This window comes from Oryzias latipes, chromosome 3, assembly GCF_053564925.1.
Source record: "Oryzias latipes strain Hd-rR chromosome 3, Olatipes_Hd-rR_3.1".
Lineage (NCBI taxonomy): Eukaryota > Metazoa > Chordata > Actinopteri > Beloniformes > Adrianichthyidae > Oryzias > Oryzias latipes.
In genome coordinates this window covers 15,014,046-15,037,498 of record NC_136239.1, presented here as the reverse complement: position 1 = coordinate 15,037,498, position 23,453 = coordinate 15,014,046, and the positions used below count along the sequence as shown (strand labels likewise).

The 23,453-nt window shown below is 38.8% G+C and overlaps 3 protein-coding genes across 6 annotated transcripts in view; 2 read left to right on the top strand and 1 right to left on the bottom strand.

Annotated features, from left to right (window-relative positions):
• itga11a (integrin, alpha 11a) overlaps positions 1 to 2,240 on the top strand; it is a 74,655-nt gene extending 72,415 nt beyond the window's left edge. For both annotated transcript variants that reach the window (XM_078944243.1, XM_004066955.5), the window contains one exon: positions 512 to 2,240. In XM_078944243.1, the coding sequence (XP_078800369.1) occupies positions 512 to 589 (78 nt within the window). In that variant the 3' untranslated portion in view covers positions 590 to 2,240. The remainder of the gene's footprint in view (positions 1 to 511) is intronic.
• A 4,459-nt stretch (positions 2,241 to 6,699) lies between these two features.
• rxfp3.3a2 (relaxin family peptide receptor 3.3a2) lies at positions 6,700 to 9,014 on the bottom strand. Its single transcript, XM_004066954.5, has one exon. It carries the CDS (start codon positions 8,897 to 8,899, stop codon positions 7,763 to 7,765), a length of 1,137 nt encoding a protein of 378 aa, XP_004067002.1. The 5' UTR covers positions 8,900 to 9,014; the 3' UTR covers positions 6,700 to 7,762.
• A 959-nt stretch (positions 9,015 to 9,973) lies between these two features.
• The window catches only part of adamts7 (a disintegrin-like and metallopeptidase (reprolysin type) with thrombospondin type 1 motif, 7), a 201,964-nt gene continuing 188,484 nt past the window's right edge, over positions 9,974 to 23,453 (top strand). For all 3 annotated transcript variants that reach the window (XM_078944241.1, XM_023952917.2, XM_078944242.1), the window contains exons 1-2: positions 9,974 to 10,405; positions 21,600 to 21,967. In XM_078944241.1, coding sequence (XP_078800367.1) covers positions 10,294 to 10,405; positions 21,600 to 21,967 — 480 coding nt within the window. In that variant the 5' untranslated portion in view covers positions 9,974 to 10,293. The remainder of the gene's footprint in view (positions 10,406 to 21,599; positions 21,968 to 23,453) is intronic.

Sequence of the window (23,453 nt, the reverse complement as noted above, 5' to 3'; positions counted from 1 at the left end):
AAGCCTGGATAAAGATTAACCAGATTTGCATCACTTCAACATTTCACACAAAGTTTCTTCCAACCGAAGGCTTTTCTCTTGCTCTTGCACAGTTTTCTTAAGTTCCTTAAAAGGCAATTTTAAATAAATAATGGTTTCTTATTATTATTAGGAAGTGGACATGCACTAGTAAACAGTAGAAGAAAAAAGAAGAAGAAGCCCCTTCTTGCTTGTCCAGTGTGAACAACACGGCTAATCGTACATTCAACAATGTATATTCAGGAACGCGCATATCATGCCCAGTGTGATTGTAGCATCATGTGGATTTGAGCTAAAGGAAAATCTTAAATCTTCTGTGAAAGCTTTCTGAAAAATCTGTCTTGAATTTAGAAATTGAATGCCCTTTGGTCATTTGCTTGTAAAAAAAACAAACTAAAAAGCCTTTTTGTTAGTTAGGGAAGCTGAAATGTATCCCAGTGAGGGCATTTGTTGTCTCATCGTTCCTCTTTTCTGACTCCTTTCTCAAACTCAGCTTGGCTTCTTCCGGAGACAGAAGAGGAGGGATAAGGAGGAGCCAGAGACCAACGGGAAGGTCGCTGAGGAGCGGTAACGCTGGCACAGAGGAGACTGTTTTTACAGGAGACGCCACACTCAGGGACTAACCCACCTCCACCTGGAACCCCCAGCAGCTCCGCATCGATGGCCCAGCTCGATCCTCGAAGCATGGTTCCTGCAGATTCAGCACTGTCCGACTCACTCAGTTCTCGTGCACTGTTAGGATGTTAGGGCCTCTTTATTTATGATTCTCTGCCAGTCATGTCGTCCCTCCATGTCTGATAGTTCTGGTTCTTTTCGAGGATCTTTGAAAAAGAAAAAAGCTTCAAATGATCTGATTCCTGACATTTTTTCTTGTTTTGGAACACAATCATAGCCAGTCATTTAATTTGTGTTTTGTATTTATTTAACCTTTAAAAAAAAATGTTGGAGATAAAAAACAAAAAGAAAAGGCTTTTGTCAGGGTCATCACCCAAAACCTACCAAAAATATGTAGATATAGTGTATATTAAAGTTTATATTTAAAGGATTTATTTGCAACATAATCTAAGATAACTTTTGACCATAAACTGTAATTAAATTCACCTGCACACAAATAAGAGCAATACTATCTAGAGAAATTTTACAACTTTAACTTTTCAGTCTCTTAAACATCTGATGCACTTTTTATATTGTGTATAATTAACTTGAATTTGTAAATATTGAAGTGCCTTGCTAGTGGTCCTGTAGTTTGATTTTTTTTTTTCTCATTTTCTCTAAGTGGTTAAGGAGATTTTCTGTTTTAACTTAAGCAAAGTCTGCTTTATTCTAGAGAACCATATGCGACTGTTGCATGCCTCTTACATGCACTGTATCAGAGCAAAGGGTGTGCCGTAAGTATTATTTACAACTTTTTTTTTTTAATAATTGGAAATAAATTTATATGGTGGTTAAAATTCACGGATGAGAAGAGTGGCTCAAACATGATATGTGTAAGTGCAGAATCTGATCCTGGTAATGTGTTGAAGTATGAAGAGCTTTGATATGTACGCAAATAAAAATCGGTACGTGCACGTGTGTGTCATCTTGATAATCTTCTTTGGAAAGAGAAAAATGGAAAATTTGCTCATTACACACAAAAAAGGGGACAGAAAAACTTTAAAAAAATGAAGAGATTAAGGTTTTTTAATAATTTTCCTTGAGATTTCAGTCATGATTGTTATTTTCTATTTTTCTATTGGACCTTTATTTATCCAGGTAAAACAGATAAAGAAATATTACTGTATTTTCAACTGTGGCCTGGCAACCTTTTTTTCTCAAACAACTTTAACTCCAAATTAAACTAGACTTCAATAACATCCTACTGTATTTTTTCTGCTAAAAAAATGCAAAAAGAGGACTTCGGTTTTGATTTATTCATAAAACATCTTTAATGATTCCCACAATGATGCCAGCATGCTGAGAAAACTAGGCTGGAAATTATCTTGGGTGGATTGCGATGTCCTTGAAATGATTAATTGATGTTGATTGTTTTAATACATGAAATGCTTACATATCTTATAGTCTTGGTCTTAATTATGCAAATTTTATAGGAGCAAAGATAAAGGCTAAGAAAGTCTGCTTCTCCAGGGCTCACGGCCCAGTTTTGCAAGGAGTCTGTTTGTATTTTTTGTTGTGTAGAGGTAATTAACATTGAAAACCTCAAATAAACTAAGTTCTTCCTCTGAGAGTTACTCATTGGCCATGATGTCTGTTATCCAAACTGTTAAAACTACATTTGCTTTCCACACAAATCTGTTTTTAAGTAAAGAAATGGTGATTTTTATTTAAATTCGAAGCATTTTGCATCATGTATTTAAACTTACTGTTAATAAACCTTACCCCGTAACAAACCAAAAGCAATTCATATGAAATTTTTAAAATGTTATTAAATGCACAGTATGGACACACCTTCTCATTCAAATGAATGAGAAGGTGTGTCCAAACATTTGGTCTGTACCGTTTGTTATTTCCTGGTTACATGCTAGGCTGCGTGTGTAAAGAAAGATAAAAGAGATAAATCCAGAATTAAACTGCTGTTTTAGGTCAAAAACCTTGTTAAAAAAACTGTCAAAGCTTAAATGAAATATAGCTAGAATAAAAATATCAAGACGTTAAAAATAACTCCAGACAAAATTTACAGTTTCACCTGCCCCTAAAAATCACAACGTAATGAATTGATATCCAATTATTAGTATAATTGTCTGCTTGTCACAGTGCTCTTGCTTTCAACAGGAAAAAAAATGTGTTGAAAAATATTGACCTGTAGGACTGGCGCTTCTGAAACCAAGGTTTCCCAGGGGGCACGATGCAACCACGATGACCTCCATCCAGTCTTGGTCCTTGGGCAAGACCCTTTGTGCTACTGCCTAACTATGTAGCCACAAGCGGGGCCAAGTCTGGGTCCCCCTGTGCCGGTCCCCAGCCCAGATAAAATACAGAGTTGTGTCAGGAAGAGCATCCGGTGTAAAAGTCTCTGCCAAACCATGAGCGAGGCAGTAAAAATTGATTTGCTGTGTTAACCCCTGAAGGGAAAGGCCAGAACAGCAAGAATTTGTACAATACTGATACAGTATATTTATAACTATACTTAAATCTTTTCAGAGGCACAAACCTCAGACTCAGTTGTTGGCGTTTTCTTGATGCAGTGTGATGAGTGAGATATTACACCTTTTTTTCTTTGAGGTTTTGTCAACCACATTTCAAAATTCTTTCTTTTTTTTGTGGAAAAAAATGCTCATTTTCATGTAAAGGTGGTTTTCATATGTGCTTTATCTCATGAGTAAAACAGGTATTTATGCATCACAGCTTAAATTGTTCACATAAAACAACTGGATGTTATAGTTAGTTTTTTTATAAGAACAATAATAATGATAATATGTTCAATCTTTAGTAAGTTCTGAGTTTTCTCCAACACTAATTTTAACACAGCAAAGATCCAAAAGCTTGGATGTGCAGTAATTTCAGAAAAAATGCCATTTAAATTTCCTGTTTGTCTTTTGTTTTTTGCCTTTTGTTATTTTTTCCCTCCCCATGATTTACATCCAATTTCACAACAGGCTGCCCCAAATTGTATATACATAAATATTTACAATTTGGGCAACATTTCAGTTGTTTAAAAGTAAGAAATAAATCTGCATATCATTATTATAAGTATTTTTAAAAAGGTTTTGCTCGCCATTAAACACCAAAGCAGACTTCAATAAAGTCATCCAGAAAAAAATGCAGGTTCACCTCCTCCTTAACTAGACTAAAACATCCACAGACCCTTTGTTGTCAAAAAATACATGCAAATTAAAACAAAAACTAAAAAGGAAAAAGAGAAGGCGTGGGTTTGTATTGTAGCTTTAAAAAAAACACAACTGTGTTTGCAGAAAGTTGAGTCAAAAACAAAATACCAAAGAAAAGTGTCTCAAGCTATGACAAGATTCGACAACTCAACTAAGTACATTAAATGTGGATTGGACTCCAAACAAGTGAAGCCTGTATATAAATAAAACATCCTAATTAAGGCTATGTTTCAACAAAAATAATAACTGGGGCACAGTGCTCCTCAGAAAACCGAGAGGTTTGATGTGAAAATCTTTTTTCTTTTCTGTTAAATCAAAAGTGGCAGCGCTAAAAGAATCTGCAGAAAAAGACAAGCTCTGGTTTGCACTAACATTTTCTTCCACAGCATTAAAATGTGACACTCATTAACGGTAAAGTAAAGAACATTCAGATTGTTAACTTTTCAGTGATTACTGGACTCTATGGGTGGTTTTTAGCAACCAGTCTAAAAATTCAGTAGTTTCCTGGTGGAGTTAGGAGCCGTTTAAGAGGCACCCCGCGGCTGTAACCCTTGTGCTATCTTAGATGACCCCACCCTTACATTGACCTGTTCTCCCTACGATGACAAAGGTGGATAAAGGTGGAAAGATTTCATGTAATCCATGGACACCAGTGAAGATCACAAATCATTAAAGAAAAAAGGTTCAGCTCAGTCTAGTGGGTCTAGATGACCCAACTCACAATGTTAAAGTGCCTAGGATAGCACAAGGGTTAAGTGAGCTTTTAAATGGGTTCAAACTAATTCCCAAGACGCTACTGGTTTCACTTAAAAAGATCTATTTCTAATTATTACTGTGCCAGATATCACAGCAGAAGCTGCAGCAGTGATTTGATGGATCAGAACCGTATGAATCCATTTGCAGTTATGGCTAACATTTCTTATATGTGATCAGCAGAATAGCTTTTTTTAGATGCATTTTGTGTTTATTGCACCACATCCAACGCCTTGTATTGGGTAGCTACAGATTAGCACCCCTACAGAGAGTGACTTTTAGAAAAGCAAAATATACAAATCCCAATCACATTGAAAAAAAATACTTGCTTAGTTAAAATGTTTTAAAGCTTCCGTGATCAAATGTTTGCTAAAGTTTTAAAAAGATGAAAAGCTTCACAAATGTTTGCACATAACCAAAAAAAATGTAACACACTTTTTTAAGCATAAAAATACTCAACTTTAAAGCTTAATTTGTCAAAATAAAAAATCCTAAATGGCTTAAAAAAGATCTGGTGATTCAACTAAATCCAACACCATATTCCTTTTTTTCTTCTTCAAAAAATCTCCTCTGGTTTATTCTTTTTTTTTTTATCTTCATATAAATTTTATATATGTAAATGAATTTCTAAAATTCCTTCTGCATTTCTCTTAAAGTTATTTGTTCTCCTTAGTTTTCTGTGAAGCTTTATTGATACTCAACTGATCCGTTCAGGCTGCTGAGTGGAGCAGACCATTCCAAGAGTGGATGGAACACAGCATGTGCTTAAATGACTTGACTTGTTCATTTCCCTTTGAAGTCTTTGTGATATAAGTTCATGAAAAACCCCTCCCCTCTCCTTTTCCTTTGTGTACCGTTGGCCGACCCTCCTTTTATTAATAGAGGGGTGGTTGGCCAATGTCACACACATGAAAGCTTATCACGTTTATTTATTAGGTTTATTATTCATTCGGATGGTCCCAATGTGTTTCATCTGGTGATATTGGTGATAAGGGTCACCTTCTCATTACGGATTTTCTTTGTCTTTCTTATTAAAGTTCTACGCTTTTGTGTGCTTGTTTGAATCCCCAAAATAGACGTCAAATTAGAAAACTTGAAAACATTTATATTGATTTTAGAAAAGATATTTTTTGGAGCCCTGGACATGAATTCAAAAATAATAATACATTGTTCTCTCCAATTAAAATTTGTGAGCCTTTGGTTGGCACAAATTAGCATTTTGTGCACTTAAATTAGTACTGTAACACCTTCAATATCTATTATTAATTTGTGCTCACAAAATGACAATTTGTGCACAGAAGTAATAATTTGTTTTACCCAGATGCAAATTTCTGCCCACAAAAAGCTAGTTTGTGCCCACATAATGCTAATTTGTGTACACAAAATGTTTAAAACAATGCCACTTTGTGGTCACAAAATACTTAACTGTGACCATAAAATTCACACAAAATAATTTGTTCAGAAAGACAATGCTAATAATGTGTGTGCACAAAATACTACGTTGTGCACACAATATGCTAATTAAATGCCAATTTGTGGCCACAAATTACTAAATTGTGGCCTCAAATAACAAATTCTTGCCCACAAAATAGTGGTTTCAGAAACCAATTATTTTTTCTTGAAAGTCAACTCCAGGGCTCTGTATGTTTTAGCAGTCCACACAAAAAGGAGATGTGGGATAAAACCACCTTAGACAAGCTTCAAAGATGTTAATGCAGTCAAGATTAAGAAAGAACAGTGTAACATCATGAAAGCATGTCAAAACCATTTCACTATTTTTTTAGATATTAAGTCAAAAAAAAAACTCCATTAAAAGATATACAATATTTCTAAAGATTGAAATTGTTTTAAAAAAAATTGTCATCATTCAAGGAAATGTGTCAATTGCAGTGTAAAAAGGATTCATTTTGTGCGACTACTAGGATAAATTCCACTGTAAACCATCTTGTAAAAATGTTCTGACAAATTTTACACATGTCTCTGTTTTACAAATTGTCTCATTGCACCATGTGGGTAAAAGTGAAGATAATCCTGATTGAGTTGGTGCTCATAAATCTGCCCACAGCATCACGGCAAAGGATTAAACATGACAATTACAAAGTCCTTGATGATGCAACAACATGGTATTGTTACATTTATTTAAATCGGCGCGATTTAACATGGAAACAACTGTGGATTATGGGTCAAATCCATAAACGTCACACATCTGTGCATCTGAACAAGCCAGTAACAGACTGGAGAGACTGATGCTGAGATTACAGTTTGTTCCTCACGCTTAAAAAAAACTTCATTTGCTTTGTGTTTTCCAAACAGCAGCAGGATGCTTCAGTTGGATTTGACAGAGTGACTCTGTTGTTTGCTTTAGAGAAAGGTGTGTTGTAGAGCTCTTCAAAGACTGAACACGGAAAACAAAATGGCACAAATGCCGAAGGAGGCTGTGGGGCGGAACAGGAGAGACACAGAAAGAGATGAGTCTGACTGGAGTCCAAAGCAGCCGCAGCCAGGGAGAGCTGAGCTCTGAGCCGTCTGGTGTGGGGCTTCCTGGATTATCCAAGGAGAAACCATGACAGCCATTACACCATTAACTCTCCCCTGACTTGCAGAGCACAGATGTTGTGCTACAACAATGAAAATGAGTTTATGCGTTTTCAGTCTGATCCCAAGCCGCAACATGCCTGCAGGTTTTGCTCTCTCTGGATCCTAAACTGCTTCATATGTTTGTTTTTTTATGAGAGGAAGAAAAATCCTCAGTGTCACATTTAAATAAAGATGTGCAGGTTTTGTATTTTTTCATGGCAGAAGCACACCAAATGTTCCATATTTAAAGGGGAACATCAATGCTCTTGAAACGCAAAATGCAAATCAGTACAACACAAGCAGGCTATCATATAATATAAATTGCAAAAGGAAAAAAAAGTATGACACTGTGCGTTTTGGCGCACTTGCTTGTGCGCCTGCATCTCCAACATAATTCCAAAATGCTCTAAAGTCAAGAATATCTACAATCTGCACAGTGTGTGAACTAAGCCATAGGTTTGTGTGACTTAATAAATGCAAATTTGTTATCTATTGATTGTTTCTCATTTACCAAGCGTGGTTTTAATTAGATCAGCGTTAATATACACAACAATCGGAGGAAAAAACCAAAAGTACATCCTTTTGTAAATTCAGCGGTTGCGCGGGGTCGTTTGGGACCCTTTGCGGTCTATGATGGACAGGCTGTACTCTGTGTTGTCCATAATCTGCAGAGGCACAACACCCTGGATCTCCCCCTGCGTAACGGAACGCGTGGCACAGCCTTTGCTCTGAAGAGGAGTGGAGTCTCTCCAAAACAACCTGCCCAGCATCTTTCTGATCTCAGGTCTCATCAGGCAGTACAGCACCGGGTTCAGGCAGCTGTTTGTGTGCGCCAGGCACACGGTGAGCGGGAACACATATGTGTGCACCGTGTAGTATGAGGTGTCCCAGTTGGCTGCGTTAAATTTGACCAAGACGCCCCAGAAGGTGATGGCATGATTTGGCATCCAGCAGCAGAAGAAAGACAGGACCACGATGGCGACAGATTTGGTGACTCTGGATCTCCGTTTGGGGTTGCTGGTGTCCATGCTCTTCCGTCTAACGAAGCGCAAGAGCATCAGATAGTTCACAGAGACGATGAGCATTGGGATTATAAAGGCTATCAGGATTTTTTGGATGTGGTAAAGTGCTAACCAGTCGTGTCCTTCTGGAAACTTCAGGAGGCAGAGTTTTTCTCCAGCGACCTCTGTCACAGTAGAGAAGATCGCCGTGGGCGCAGTGGCCGCGGTCGCTGCCACCCACAGGATTGCGCACACCCACTTCACGCACCGTGACCTTCTGTGGGACTTCTTCTTTAGGGCTGAGGCCACACACATATAGCGAGTCACGCTCATGGCTGTGAGGAAGAAGACACTGGCGTACATGTTCATCACGGTGACGGACAGGACAATTTTGCACATCGCGTCTCCAAACGGCCAGCTAAAGTCAAGTGCTGTGTCCACGGCCCAGAAGGGCAGCGTAAGCACGAACTGGAAGTCAGTCACTGCCAGGTTGATGATGAAAACATTGATAGTGGACCTCTTTCGACCCTGTCTCAGCCTCATGAGGTAAAAAACGAGCAGGTTCCCCACCAAACCCACCGCGCAAACAACAGAATAAACAACGGAGATGAAGATCCTGAGGATGGGGGACCCGTCCGCGCTCACATCGATGTCCTCAAAAGTAAACTTGTCATCGTCGGGTAAACTTCGGTTCGGAGCTCCACTTTGATTGAATACTTCATCCATTTTGGGGATGGCACCTCAGGCAGATGAGGATACGCCCCATGTGAGAGCTCCTCAGCTTCTGTCTCCTCCGCGCTCAGCACCGTGTCATGTTCCGCGCGCATCTGAATGGCAGCTGACCTGGAATCTGCTTTTATACAGGTGTGTCGCTTCTCTGCTGAGCCACTATTGGTCGAGGAACAAAAGAGATAAATATTCACATGATCGTCACAAGAATCATGAAACTTCACGTTTTAATGAAAAGATTCACAGATTATTTTTTTCTATATTCCAGTTTTTTTTCCAGAGGAAGAAAAAGCAGCGCGTCATGGCTGTGCGTAAAAGATCCGTTACAGAAGGCGTTCTTTTGGGCAGGTTCAAACTTGAGCTTTTCAATTTATTTATTTTTTTCGAACAGCTTTGCTCAATTATTGTTTGTGTTTTCCTCCTGAATTTCACTCATCTCTCTGCGCCACAATGTTTCTGCAACTGACAGTTACATTTCTGATCCGATTTGTAAACAGCATTTTGTGCATCAATTAATGTCAATTATGCCCTCATTCCTCCAGAAGAGGGGGCGCTAAACTTAACCAGATTACAAAAGAGGAATGCAAAAGTTAATTTAAAACAAAAGCGCAATTTCTTTAAGTTATTATTAAGAATTACCCTATTTTTGTAATTATTTTATATTTTTCAGTTTTTTTCTTATGTATTTGTAACTTGAATTCAAACAATTTCTTTGCTGTAAACATTTAGGGAACACCACTGCAGTGTGATCTTATTTTCTTTTTATTCCAGTGTCTTTCACACATTTTATGCAACCTCTCTTCAGGTATCCGCACTGGAAAATATCAAGTGGCAATGTATCAAATCTTAAAACCAATTATTCTAATCTGCGCTCATTCATCCGACACCAAGTGAAGGCAACAGCCTCCCAACGGATCCTCATGTGACCCAGAGGAAACTCGAAAGACCCCAGTTGGAGGAGTAACCGCCCTGTGGATCACAGCCGTCTTTCCCATTTCTTGGAGTCCCTTCCCCTTTAAGTCTCCAGCTCCCAGTCAAAGCCAGCCTATTGTCTTCAGTCCTCCCATAAAGTGGGGGTGGTCCTGTAAAAAGTTTGCAAAGGAAACTTTCAAGCTGTCACTGGTTGTCGGGAGGACACTGATGGCGAACAGGGGGACCCGCCGCTCACAGGCAAACACTAACACATTTGCAGATGTAGGAAAATGCAGCAAAACATCCCGAGGAGTGAAAGTTTGATGAGGTCAGATCTGGAGGCATTTCTGAGGAGCGCCGCAGTCTGAGGAGCGCAAGGCGCAACAAAGCGAGCAGGATTTCATGAAGTGAAAGCCGGCGCAGTGACAGACTGAGACACCAGAGCTTGCTGATTATATAAATGCTCCCATCCTGACAACATGACGCGTTTGGATCGCGGGCTTAGCGCCTCTGGACAGAGAGCGTCTGGGCTCCACGTCTTCTTTACGCTCGTGATGGTCGTGGGAAGCAGCGGAGCGCCGCACGAACCAGGTTTGTGAGCCAGACGCACAAATGCATAAGTCCTTGTAGCACACTTCCTGTAGTGCTCGTTTCCCTCACTGCATGTAACTGAGCTCAATGATTTGTTTTGAGATGCCAGCTGTGACCGATGTTTACCAAGCTTCTGCCTGACCACAAAGCTGGGTAAACCCTGCTGCTTAGAAACAATCGTGGAGTATTGGTTCATCATTCCCCTTCCCTCAATCACAGCAGCCCAGTAGTGCTCTGCTTAACTGCGACCTTCGGCCTCATCCCTGAGGCAAGAACCCAGAACCAGCAGAGCAGCACTTTGGGAATTTGCAGGATGTATTATTGCTATTAATATGCTTTAAATGGAGCTGGTTAACATCCTCCTGCTGGAGATAGAAACCTTTCTAATATGGAAGGAAGCAGCCCCATGCCTCTGTGCCCTATGCTTTCACCCACCCCATTAGTGTTAAAAGTCAAAGCCCATCCTAGTTCGGAGATCCATTCAGATGTCTGGATGCGCTCCTTCTCATCCCCAGCAAACTGACAGCATGCCCTTCAGGTGAACTATCAGGCATTTCAGATAACAATGCCGTGCTGAGGGAAGGAAGTCTGAAAGCTGCAACAATTTCACTTGACAAAGGTTTGTGCAGCAGTTTCAAAGTTTAATTTTAGACTCCTAAGAACCCAAAAATAGAAAAGCACTCAAGCACAGCCTTTCTTCTGATAAGACTTTTTTTTTTCTTGTCACTTGAATAACTAACAGAATTGAGCTTATTTTATTTCTCGTCTTTGTCATTGCATGGAGAAAGAAACTGGCATTCCCACATGTTGCTGACCGTACAGATTTAAAACATTATGAGCGAGCAGACCGTTAATATTAATCACAATAGCAATAACAGCACATTTGGAAGATAGTCTCCTGCAACGTGGCGCTGATTTTGCTGTTCGACGACAGCTGGAGCCCCATCAACAGCTCCAGCAAATTTTGCCATGCTAAACGTTTGCTGGTTGCACCAACACGCATCTTTTGGAGCAACACAGCCATGGATCTGTCCTTTTATTACTGTGTTGCTATCTTGGATGTAAATATGTGGGAATTACATCAGCCTTTATTTTGTCTGGACACCACTGGAAACAAAAAATTCATATACCGTATTTTCCGGACTGTAAGTCGCTCCAGAGTATAAGTCGCACCAGTCAAAAAAGGCATTATAAAGTAGAAAAAACAGATAAGTCGCACTGGACTATAAGTTTCATTTTGACGGGAAATTTATTTGACAAAATCTGAGACCAAGAACAAATAACTTGCACAACCTCATATGACACAATCACTGCAGACTATTTATCTCATAATTTCACAGTAATTCTTTCTCATACTTATTTATTTATTCCTTTCATGAAGCATCATTGGCCAACTAATACTGTGTTTTCATCCTGTATTTGTAGAATGTAGTCATTTTTATTGCATTTCTGAATCTAAGAAATCATTGGAAAATAGAATATTATGTTGGCCTTCATGATCGTACTGTAAAAAAAGTTTGTCACTTAAAATACTCTTAACACTTAACGTACCTCATACATCAAATTGACCCAGGAACATCATCTCTGTTCCTCACAAATGAACATAACAGGAGGGTTAACAATGTATTTATTTCAATTTATTTCTTATACAAGTCGCTGCGGAGTATAAGTCGCACCCCTTGCCAAACTATGAAAAAAAGGGCGACTTATAGTCCGGAAAATACGGTAATGGTTTAGTTTCTCAGGTCTGTGTAGCACTAGCAGCACTTCCGCCTTCGGCGATTTGGCTGCCGGTCCGAAGATAAAGCTAGTCATCCGGGGGAAAGTTTCGACGAACCATGGTGCGTCCAAAGGAGGACCGCAGAAGGCGGAAATGCTGCTACATAGTCCTGAGAAGCTGTGTACAATCATCAGGAGAAATACCATTTTCTTTATCATTTTAATTAAGTGACAGCATAAGCAGTGTTGAAGAAGAAAATGAAAAAGCATTTTGTCGAATTGCTTTTTCATTTCAATTTTGAGTCAAAAAATGCAGCTTAATTTAGAAAATGAAAAAGCATTTCTGGTTTTGTCTTTCATTTTTAATTATGGTACAGAATCGCTTCAATATAAACTAACAGCTTGACGAGAAGCTTAATCTTTATGAACTTCAGATCTTCTTCCACTTTCGGCTTCTCCCATCAGGGGTTGCCACAGCGAACAAGTCGCATTTGGCAATGTTTTACGCCGGATGCCCTTCCTGACGCAACCTTCTCATACTGGGCTTGGAACCGGCAGAGGTAGAGAAGGGAACAGGGTGCAGCCCGGAGTTGAACCCGGGTTTCACGGACGGAAGGCGCCGCAAACCAGCACGAGCTAAACTGGCTCCCATTTATGAACTTCAGATATCATCTGAATCATGCAACTTGTGGAGTTCATCCAATAAAGAAATGGAATTGAGCATCCCTTCAAGAAGGGATGCTGAATTTTGTTTTTCAGATAAAAAAAAGTTAAATTTTATTTTAGGAATATGTAAAATAATAGTCTGTGAAATAATATGGAGTTGTCATGCAACACATACAAGCCTTAAGAACATTTTATTCATTTTTTCATTACGTGATTAAGGCAGTTATGCAATAGAAATTAAGAGTGACTTTAAGTAATAATGTGTTTGTTAATTCTGTATTTTCTTACAATTTAGTGAGTTTCAAGCAGTTATTTTCTAACTTTTCCAACAGCCACTCACCAAGACTGTTCATTTCTTTGTTTCTTTTTTTACTTGATAGGAGTTATCAAAGCTTTTTTAAATCTATTTTACCACATCATTGCTCTATCAGACCCAATACAACACTGACTATATTCTCAGGAACATTTTATCCTTGCATCATATCATATTTTGTTTGCTGTTTTGCAGACATTTCTTTGTAGACACACCCTATGAATGTGATGATCGTTTTTTATTTCCAGTTTCTGATTGATTTTTTTCTTTCATTCTATTCTGAAGTACTTTTCTATTTTTTAACCTGAGAGAGGTGCTACCTAACTAAACATTTGCTTACTTTAGCCACCTGAATATAAGTCAGGGTTCCTCATTGACTGTATATGAGAACTGGACTGAGTGACCCCTTTCCCCTCACGTTCCAGATAAGAAGCACCCACTGGTTCCAAGAAGGCAAAATCTCATAGACTTCCGTAAACAAAATAAACAGCGATTACTCAGTCATACTATTTGGACTTGCCTATAAACGGCCTAATCGTATATAAAAGACCGCTGGGAATGCTTTTACAATACATCAAAAGATGATCAGAGTGGGTCTTTAAAGTCCCACTCCAACTACAATTTTTCCTATTGTAAACATGTTCCCAGTCGTCTTTTTATTGTGATTATGCAGTTTTTAGCCCAAATCAAAAAGCCTATGTTGTTTTTTTAAGACGTATTTTGGGGGGGGGGGCTGCTGGCGCAGAAGTTAGCTATGCTAAATTCTCATCAGCCTTAGCTCTCCCCTTAGCTGATAGCATATCACAAGCTCTAGTTAACATTAGCGTAGCAAAGAAATTGCAAACAATATCAGAGCTATCCAGCCGTACAGTTTTGAGACAGATTCCAGGTGGGACGGTGAAAACAAAGACGTTGGTGGAGCTATTTGTCTGCAAGTGAATGCTTCCAAATTGCACCGGAGAAGGGAGACTCGGACCCGGCTATGGCAGCTGCTGCATCACAGACCTGAGCTTTTTCAAACGGTGTGTTTTTATCTCATCCTCATCCAACACGATTTGAGTAAAGAAATACTCAGAAATGCAAATGAAGGGAAGCTCATATGTAAGATGTATATATAGGTTCAACCAAAACAAAAGTAGGCCAAAAGAAAAAAAAGTAAAGAGTTAACTGACTGTCAAACTGCATATTACCTGAAAAAGAAGAAGAAAAATTAGCCACTTGGAGTAAACTTTGGAGATGGGGGGTGTCTGTTTATGTTTGTTATTGTCCTTACCAAAGCATGTTTTGCCTTTAGAAACAGGTCAGTCAGATTTGCCGGGACCATACTCTGGTGGGGAAGGATGGAGTCTCACCCTGCTTTTATGTGTCAGAATATGCTCTTCTGCCTGGATAGTGGCGTCAGATGATTTCAGGCCCACTCAGATAGACAGTACTTCAATTTCGAGAATAGCACAACTCCTGAAGTAACATCCTACTGAAACCAGTGAGTGAAAGGAATCTTTCTTCTGTGTTCAAGCTCCACTTAAGTCTGATTTGCCTTTTTCTTGAGGCAGAAAAACGTCTGCCTGTAAACTTCAGGTGTGAGTTTGCAAGCACCAGACACCGCAACCTTCACCTTGACACACCTTGAACACTGAAGCGGCAGCGGACAGACACTTGTACGCCACTTCAACATGTCAGCAGCTTGCTCTAAAAAGGATAGAAAGTTATCTAACCCACGTATTTACAACTAATGCAGAGTGAAAAGAAGCACAGAAAGGAAAAGAAGAGTGTGCTGTGAATCAAGTGCTTTTAATTGAAGTTGTCCCTTAGTTCTTTCTCCATCTTGCAGACTTCAATGTTGTGTAAGTTCCTTTTCTTTAATGCATAAACAGTTGATTTTTCAACTGTAAGCAAAGTCTTCAAGGACAATCCATGTAAAAGTAAAGGCAAATAAAAGTATTAGGCAAGGCAAGGCAAGTTTATTTGTATAGTACAATTCGTACACAAAGTAATTCAAGGTGCTTCACAAAACAGAAAAATGCATTAAAATCACAATACATCATAGAAATAATCAATGTAAAATTTACTTTAAAAGAAAAGGAAGAAAAATGTGAAAATTGATTTAAAAAGAAAGGAAGGAAATGAAAGAAAAGTGCAGATAGGACCTTTCAGTCATATACACGGCTAAACAGGAATGTTTTCAGTCTAGATTTGAACATGAACACCGAAGAGGCCTGTCTTACGACTTCAGGGAGGCTGTTCCAGATTTTAGCTGCAGAATATTGAAACGCTGATTCCCCTTGTTTAGTTCTGACTCTGGGAATCATCAGGAGGCCGGCCCCTGAGGTCCTCAGAGCACGAGATGGTTCATATGGCACTAACATGTCAGAGATGTACTTTGGAGACATTATTAGAAAGCAAAGAAAAAGTTATTGCTGCTCTGTTACAAACCCAAGTCCACTGCACACAGCGGGATCGGTCGCAACAAAGTAGCCAAACACAGGGATACTGATATAGGGGTGTAGGGAAAAATTGATTTGGTGACATATCACGATATTTCATTTGGTGATACTTGTATCAATTAAAAATGCTGTCAAGACGATAATTTATTTACTCTTGTTTTCCACCTAAGGCTCCGACCGCTGGTTAGTAACACAGCACACTAAAGTTGTGTCCGAATTCTCACCCTAACCCCTAACTACTAAAAAACTATATAATGAGGCATTATGTAGTGCCGTGAATTTTAAAAGCAATTCGGACACCATGCTCGCTACTTTCTTTTTTTTTTTCAACAGCGGATAGGACGTCATCAATTTCACAAAGTTCAAATCTAATTAAAATGAGTTTTTTGCGATTATTATTTGAGACCACTGTCTTCTGGAGATAAAAAGTGTTGATAGTTTATCAAAAAAATACATTAAAATACATTTTTTGGGTAAAAAATGTTCCAACGCAATGCATTGCGGTCTAAAGTCGCCCAAACGAGTGAGCATTGATGCACACTGGTTTTTCGCAGAGACTCCTGGGAAATTACCAGGGCACTCGATTTTGGAATTGTAGATTTGGACAGCACTACAAAATGGCAAATGCACTATACAGTGCACTAGGGGTTAGGGTTGGAATTCAGACACACCCTCAGCCTCTGTGAGCAGCTCGACAACGCACCAGAACAACACGATCTATTGAACCAGCTCGTGTTAAATGCTAAATATTCAGTCAGCCTCGCAGATTTTGTTGTTGTGAGACATGTACCACTTAGTTTTTACTTGGGATGGGTACCGAACTGAAACTCTGTGCCATGCTGCTGCCAGTATCATATAAAAACACGGATTGCTGTAATTTGTAGTGGGCTCAGATACGAATGAGTGAAGCAGAGCAGCTGTGCAGTCATGCACGGAGTCTCAATCAAAAGGCTGTCAGCGGTGTGGACTAATGTTCTGCGGAACCTCAAAGTAATAGATTCTAGTTCAGCAACCTGATGGATCAGAGTGATGTGTACATTGGTCTAAAAAAGACAGTTGTTGTGGCGATCAGCGGTGTAATACGTTTTTATTTCCACGTGTGAGGGAACGGTGCTGCAGTACAGACTGTCATTTAAATAAACCATCTTAGACAAATTAAAGTAACCCCTTCTCCTTCCCTCATCACACTGTTTCTGTAAGATTGGCGTTTTTTTATCTTGTTTTTGAAGCACCCATTCAAGCACCGTTCATGCTCCTGAACTGTTTAAAAGTGCTGGAGTAGCTACGTTAGCAATGTTGGAAATAAACTGTACTTTTTATGATATGTATCACATTGCCATACTCCTGCCAATACATACCTTTACACTGAGGAATCTAAGGTCCAGTGGTTGAGGTTTACAAATGTATTTGTTTAGCTAGACAACAGCAGCTTTCTCCCTCACAGTGAAGCTTCTTCTTCTTTTATCTAAATCAGCTTCTCCTGACAATCAGCTATCTGGGTGACAGCCTTTCAATCAGCTGATCAGAAAAACAAATGGAATAGAAAGAAACTGGAAGAACAAGAAGGCCGTCACATACTCAAACTCAACACTCACCTCAATAAGTGAACAGAGAAGGAGAGGTAAAAAAGGCCTTGATTCCGTAAGAAAATGAAAGAAAATGTGTGCAAAGTATTGACACAATTGAGTGCACTCTTGCTACATAAGACGCTGGGGCAAAAGAGAAAAAAGCCACTGGAAAAAGTGAGAAAAAATCCCAGACAAGCCCCCAGATGTGCTACGGCCCATGAAGTGCACCACTCAGTGAGGTCTGGGGTAACATAAAAAAGACTACAACATATGGAAAGAATAGGATAACAAACAAGTTTGGGAACAGCGTTCATTGGCCAAAACAAAACAAAAAAGCAGTGACTTAACCAACCCAGCTGTGTCAACCGTCAATCGGCCCTTCCCTGATGCTAACTATGTATTGGGGAGCTAACTGATAAAAACAAATAAAGATAGCTGGAAAAGACTGAACTATCAAAGTCCATCCCCATGCTTAAACATCAAAACCCTTCCACTTAATATGGACAGCGGGATGAAAAAATCCAAAAGTAATCAACTAACTGAATGCCTTACACCGTCCAAGACAGTTGTCAAGACAGATGAACTGGACAGCTGATGTTTAGGAAAGGAGGCAGCCTAATATTCAAGACTATTATAGGTAGGCCTGCACAATAAATCACAACTTTATTGTTATTGCGATCACAAGCTGTGCAATACACATATTGCAAAAGTCTGCGAAAACTGCAGTAAATGGTTACCTTAAATGTGCAAAAACAATCTTAAGGCAGCTTGAAGTATTTAACAAATCAAATGAATCCCTTTATGCATTTGACCAATCGGAGGGACTTCTTTACATCATCGACCAATCGGATGGAACCCTTTTATGTTAACTGCTACAAAATGCTACAAAAAGTAGTGTTGAACATCTCTATTATCTACTGATGATACAAGCCACTGTCGTTCACCTTTCGACCTTTCAATCAGGGGTCACCACAGTGAATCAGCTTTCACTGATTCACACAGGTGGTTTGGCAGATATTTTTGCACCGGATGCTCTTCTTGACACAACCCTGTATTATATCTGGGTTGGGGATACGTAGTTAGGCAGCAGTGGAAAGGGTCTTGCCTAAGGACCCACACTGGATGAAGCTCATTGTACCCCCTGATAATCAAAATACATACCAATGTCACTTAACAGAAAACCATTTCCACATGCAACAACTATGTTCCATGCTACTCGCTGCAATGATTACCCATCTACTTGTTGTCGCCACTCCTACCTGCTACCTCAAGCCCTGCTCCTCCTTTCAATTTATTATCCTCCTCTGGACTCACCATCTCCGGATTGTAGACTCACTCCTTCACTTCATCTTCAGCCTAAGATCCCCTTTTCAGACTAGCCTACTCTTCCTTATAGTAATGCACTTGTCTAGGGCTGAAACGATTCCTCGAGTTACTCGAGTTACTCGATTACAAAAATTCCTCGAGGCAAAAACTCTGCCTCGAAGCCTCGTTAAATTCCTATGACGCGCACTATACGCGCGGCGCAGGGATTTGATTGTGTCACACGGACCGTTTATTCACACGGACCTTTTGAATTTAGTTGGCGCGATGGCGGAGAATAGATCTATAAATAAATGGCAGAAATTGTCTAAAGTGTGGGATCATTACACACTTAATAAAGAAGAGAACAAGGTGCAGTGTCTGTACTGCAAAATAGAGCGGGCATACACGCGCGTGCCGCCGGCAGCGAGCGAGGGGCGGCGTCAGCCGCTCCACGCCCCCTCCGCGGCGACCAGCGCGGGCCGCGGAGGGGGCGCCGAGGGGCAGGGGCTGGGACAGGCGGTAGCTCGCCTTTCGGCGGACCGCGAGGCTTCTTTAAGCATTGCAAAAATAACAAAAGCATTATTTTTACACGAAATATAAACAATGATAATGATCAAATATGTTTTTCTGATTCTTTTATTTTTAATGGCCTTCCACTTTGGTGTTGTGCCACCCTTTCAAAGTCTTCTGCCCCCCCCCCCCCCCCCCAATACAAAATGTTCTAGCTCCGCCACTTCTCAAGACCAACTTAAAAACACCAAAAGTAACATTTGCATCAGAGCCCATCTTTAAAATCAAATGCTTGTTCATTTTACAACCACATCATTTTTGTTATGCAAGATTTGTTTTGGTTGTTCAAAAACACACACAAATCGTTTTATCCGATTACTCGATTAATCGATCGATTAAGTGCTAGACTAATCGATTACAAAATAATCGATAGCTGCAGCCCTACACTTGTCTTTTTAAACTTTTAAAATGTATTTCCAGTGCTTTTAAATGTGTGCTTTTATCCTTGTTTGGTGACCTTGGTGCCTTATAACTAAAAATGATTATTCTTATTATGATTATTATTATTATTAACATAATCCATGGAGTAACTGGATTTCCCTTCAGAGATGAATGCAGTATTTTTTAATCATTGTGTCACTCATAAAATCTGGCGGTAATCCACTCTAACTGTTTATATTAATTCTAATTACTTTGTTTCAAGTATTTTTGGCTCAGTAAAGGACTCTGCTTGTATCAATCCTCATGTTGCTGTAGTAAGTTTATTGGATTCACAGAAATAATTTAGCTCATTTGAGCGTCCATTCAGTTTTCTATTTATCGGTAAGCCCTGTTTCATAATTATTATTTAATGTTCTTCCTGCTAAGCCTTTTATTTCTGTTAGTCGAAATTGAAAAATTTCCGAGTTTTTCTTTCTTTCAAATGCCACAATACAGCTTGCTGTTTGTAAAGTAAGGTTACAGTCTCAAAGACTCTGTCAGTCTTTGAAAAAACATTTATCATGATAAATCTACGCCAGATGCATCATCTTTTCTTTCCAGTTCAGACATAATATTGTATCTGAGCTAATTACATTCTTTCTCTCTGAAAAGCCCACATTATGAAAAATAAAGATAAATTCTACTTACCTATTTAGATTGACACATGAGCAGTATTGTCATTATCACTAACCTTTTACAATATTTTTTTTTAAAAAGGGACTCATTTGGAACACTGGGATTGTTTAAACTGTGTAAAATAATGAAATAATAAGTAATAATAAGTAAAATAAGTCAAAATAATTTGGAAACAGAAAAACAAGAGCATAATTAAGAGTCATCAGTCTTTTAACAGTGGGTGTGCCAGTAAGTTCAACAGTGGTTAGATGGTGCAATGCCCACAGAAGCTTCAAATATTTAAAAGCAGCAACTACAAGTGTGACTCTGAAAAAACAAATTTCAAAATAAGGCCCAAAAAGTCAATTGCTTTGCCAAAATATAAAGGGCTGTTGTCAGGAAAAGGTTCAATCTCTCTTCTAGCAATTCTTTTACCCACTTTGATGAAAATTATGTTTTCAGGGTTTTTATTCTGTCCTTGTGCCATTGTTCTCATGATGGAGGACATAAATAAAGAAAATTAAGCTTAAAACTAAATTTCTGAGGTTTTTTTTTGTTTAAATCATTGTGAATCCGGTGCAGACAAAGAAACGGTTTTGGAAAAAGCCTGTAGCAGTAACATAGGTGCTGCAGTTGGAGGGCCACAAGCTTGTTCTGCTCCATCCTGATGCATCCACTTACAGACAAATACTCATCCAAGCTGGTGTCTGGCTCTAAACTGTGCGGCTGGCTTTAGCTAATTCTCACAGGTGGTCTTTGCAGAGATTTTTACACCGGATGCCCTTCCTGACACAATCGTTTACTTGGGCTGGGGACCAGCACAGGGACTCAGACTTGGACCCCCTTGTGGCTACATAGTTAGGCAATAGAATGTAGGGTCTTGCCTAAGGACCCCCCCCCACCCCCACTAGATGAAGCTCATCGCGCCCCCTAGGGAACAAACCTTGGTTCTACTCCCAGTTCTACACCCAGCTAACTGAGCCATCCAGCCGCTCATCTCAAAACTTTATATGTACTAGTTGACAATTAAAACAGATTAAAAATGAGCAGTAAAGATTGATTTCTAATAAGCTGGAACTAGATTAGAAAGTTATGTTACAGTATCATACTGTATGTACTGAGAGGTTTCTTGTGTTTATTTTACATCAATTAATCTCTCTATATGGGTCAAATAAAAATAAAAAACCTGAAAAAGAATTAGATGGTATAAGTAAGTCTTATGCAACTTCTTTTTTTTATTGACAGTTCTTTCTTGTACTCTTTTTGTTAATTTTTTTTTTTTTTAATCACACAAAACAAAAAAGGTTTGGGGAAAAAAACATTTTACTTGAATTCAGCAAGACTACATGTTTTATTTTGGTATATGCATAATGCTTATCTTACATTTTGAAGACATCTTCTCCTATACGCGCAGTTTGAAGCCTGCAAGAGAAACTTCAGTTGTAATGAGCATAAATGACTGAAAAACTGCCACGTGGTTCTGGTTTGATTTGCTTTGAATTTTATTCTTTATTAACTCCTACAAGATGAAATCATCCATAAAGTTATTTTGCTTTTCACCTCCACTTTCACAGACAGATTTCTCCAGAGCCTACCTCACTATGAAGTTGTCCACCCCACCAGAGTGGATGCCGAAGGTCACTTCCTGTCCCACTTCCTGCCTCATCATGCTCGTCGTGTGCAGCGCAGGGGAGCCTCTGAGGATCCAGAAGACCTGGATCAGGTCTTCTACCAGTTTTCCCTTGGCGGCCATGGCTTGCAGCTGAACCTCAGCCTGAATACAAACCTGTTGGCTCCTGGCTTCCTGACAGAGAGGAGGTATGGTGGGCTGAAAGGGGCCAAAATCCACCATCCTGGACACTCACGATGCCATTACTTTGGTGAAGTGTTGGGTGAGACCACTGTGAAGGGAAGCGCAGCCATAAGTACATGTGATGGACTGGTGAGTAACTGCAGGTTTATTACTGTTATGTGGATTTTTTAAATTTTATAATGTGGAGCTCCAGGTTTTACTGGAATATGAGGATAATTGTCAAAAAATCAAAGATCTTCTTTGCAAAAGTATCCTGATGAATACACCAGCAGTGCAGCCACAACTTATAATTATGGTATAATGAAAATATTCCACAACGGCAGAAAAAAATATTTTGAGCAAATTAAGCCAGAAACTTTTCCTGTAGAAACTTTTCCTGTAGGAAAAGTTTCTGGTGATATGACTCATTAATGAGTTATAAAACTAGATGGTAAATGTTACAGCTTAACAGTATCCACTATAGTGAACACATCCGCTGAGCAAATAATCTCCTCTGACTCACCTGCAGTCACTCAGAATTTATACTCAGGATTGTCTTGTTTTAATAAGTTTTATGGCTTATTCAGAGAAAAGGAAGCAGAAAATTACTATATAGGCCTTTTCCCTCTTTAGTGATGGTTCTGGGAATGGATTGTAGAAGCAAATGTGAGAGCCAAGACAGCTAGAAAAACTTTATATTTTTTTCTATTGGAAAAAGATATTTTAAGAGATTCTTTCTTTTAGATTTGCAAAGACAAACATTTTAGTGTTTATGGACAAAAATAAACCAAATAACTCTGAGCATTAAAATGCATATTAGCGGAAAGCCTTTCCCTGCAGCAATCTGAATTCTGAACACCAGAACTTTACTCAGATATCATAAAACAGCAATAAAACATTAAGAAAAAAAACTATTTAAAAAAGAATAAAAACATAAATGTTTAATTTATTGTAATGGAAATTAATTTGTTAATTTTAACAACATTTTGGTTTGAGAGACCTTTATTTGTCAGTAATAACAACTGAAGCTAAATTTAAACATCTTTGTTTATCTTGAAAATAGTTAACTTTCATGATAAATTGTTCACAGTGGACCCTCCCTGTGTGTTTTATCTTTTGTGGTCTTGCTGTTTTGAAAAGAAATTTCAGTGCGATTTTCCATGCTGTTTTTTTTTCTGTAGACCTTATCAATCAATCTTGTCTGTGCTGTATCTATTGTCTCCTATGATACACTTGACTTTTCTTCAAGGTTTTATGTAGGATGCCATTCCTGACACTACCGTCTGCATTTACCCAGGCTTGGGACAGACAAAAATGATAAAAAAAATTTGCATTATTTGTTTAACTTATTTATTTGTTAAATATTTTTCTCACTTTTGTTTATTTATCTTTAAATGTTTTTTTTTGTCTTTTCATTTATTTTTATGTAACTTTTTTATTTACTTATTTCAAAGTCTGTTTAGCTTTTTATTCTTTTGAGTTGTCTTGTCTTTTATTTATTTTTTGTCACTTTTGTTCATTTACTGTAGCTCTGAACATACAGCATGGGGTATGTTGGGCTGTTGGAAAAAATCGATTCGGAGATATATCGCGAAATTTCATTTGCGAATATTTGTATCAAATTCAAAATGCTGTC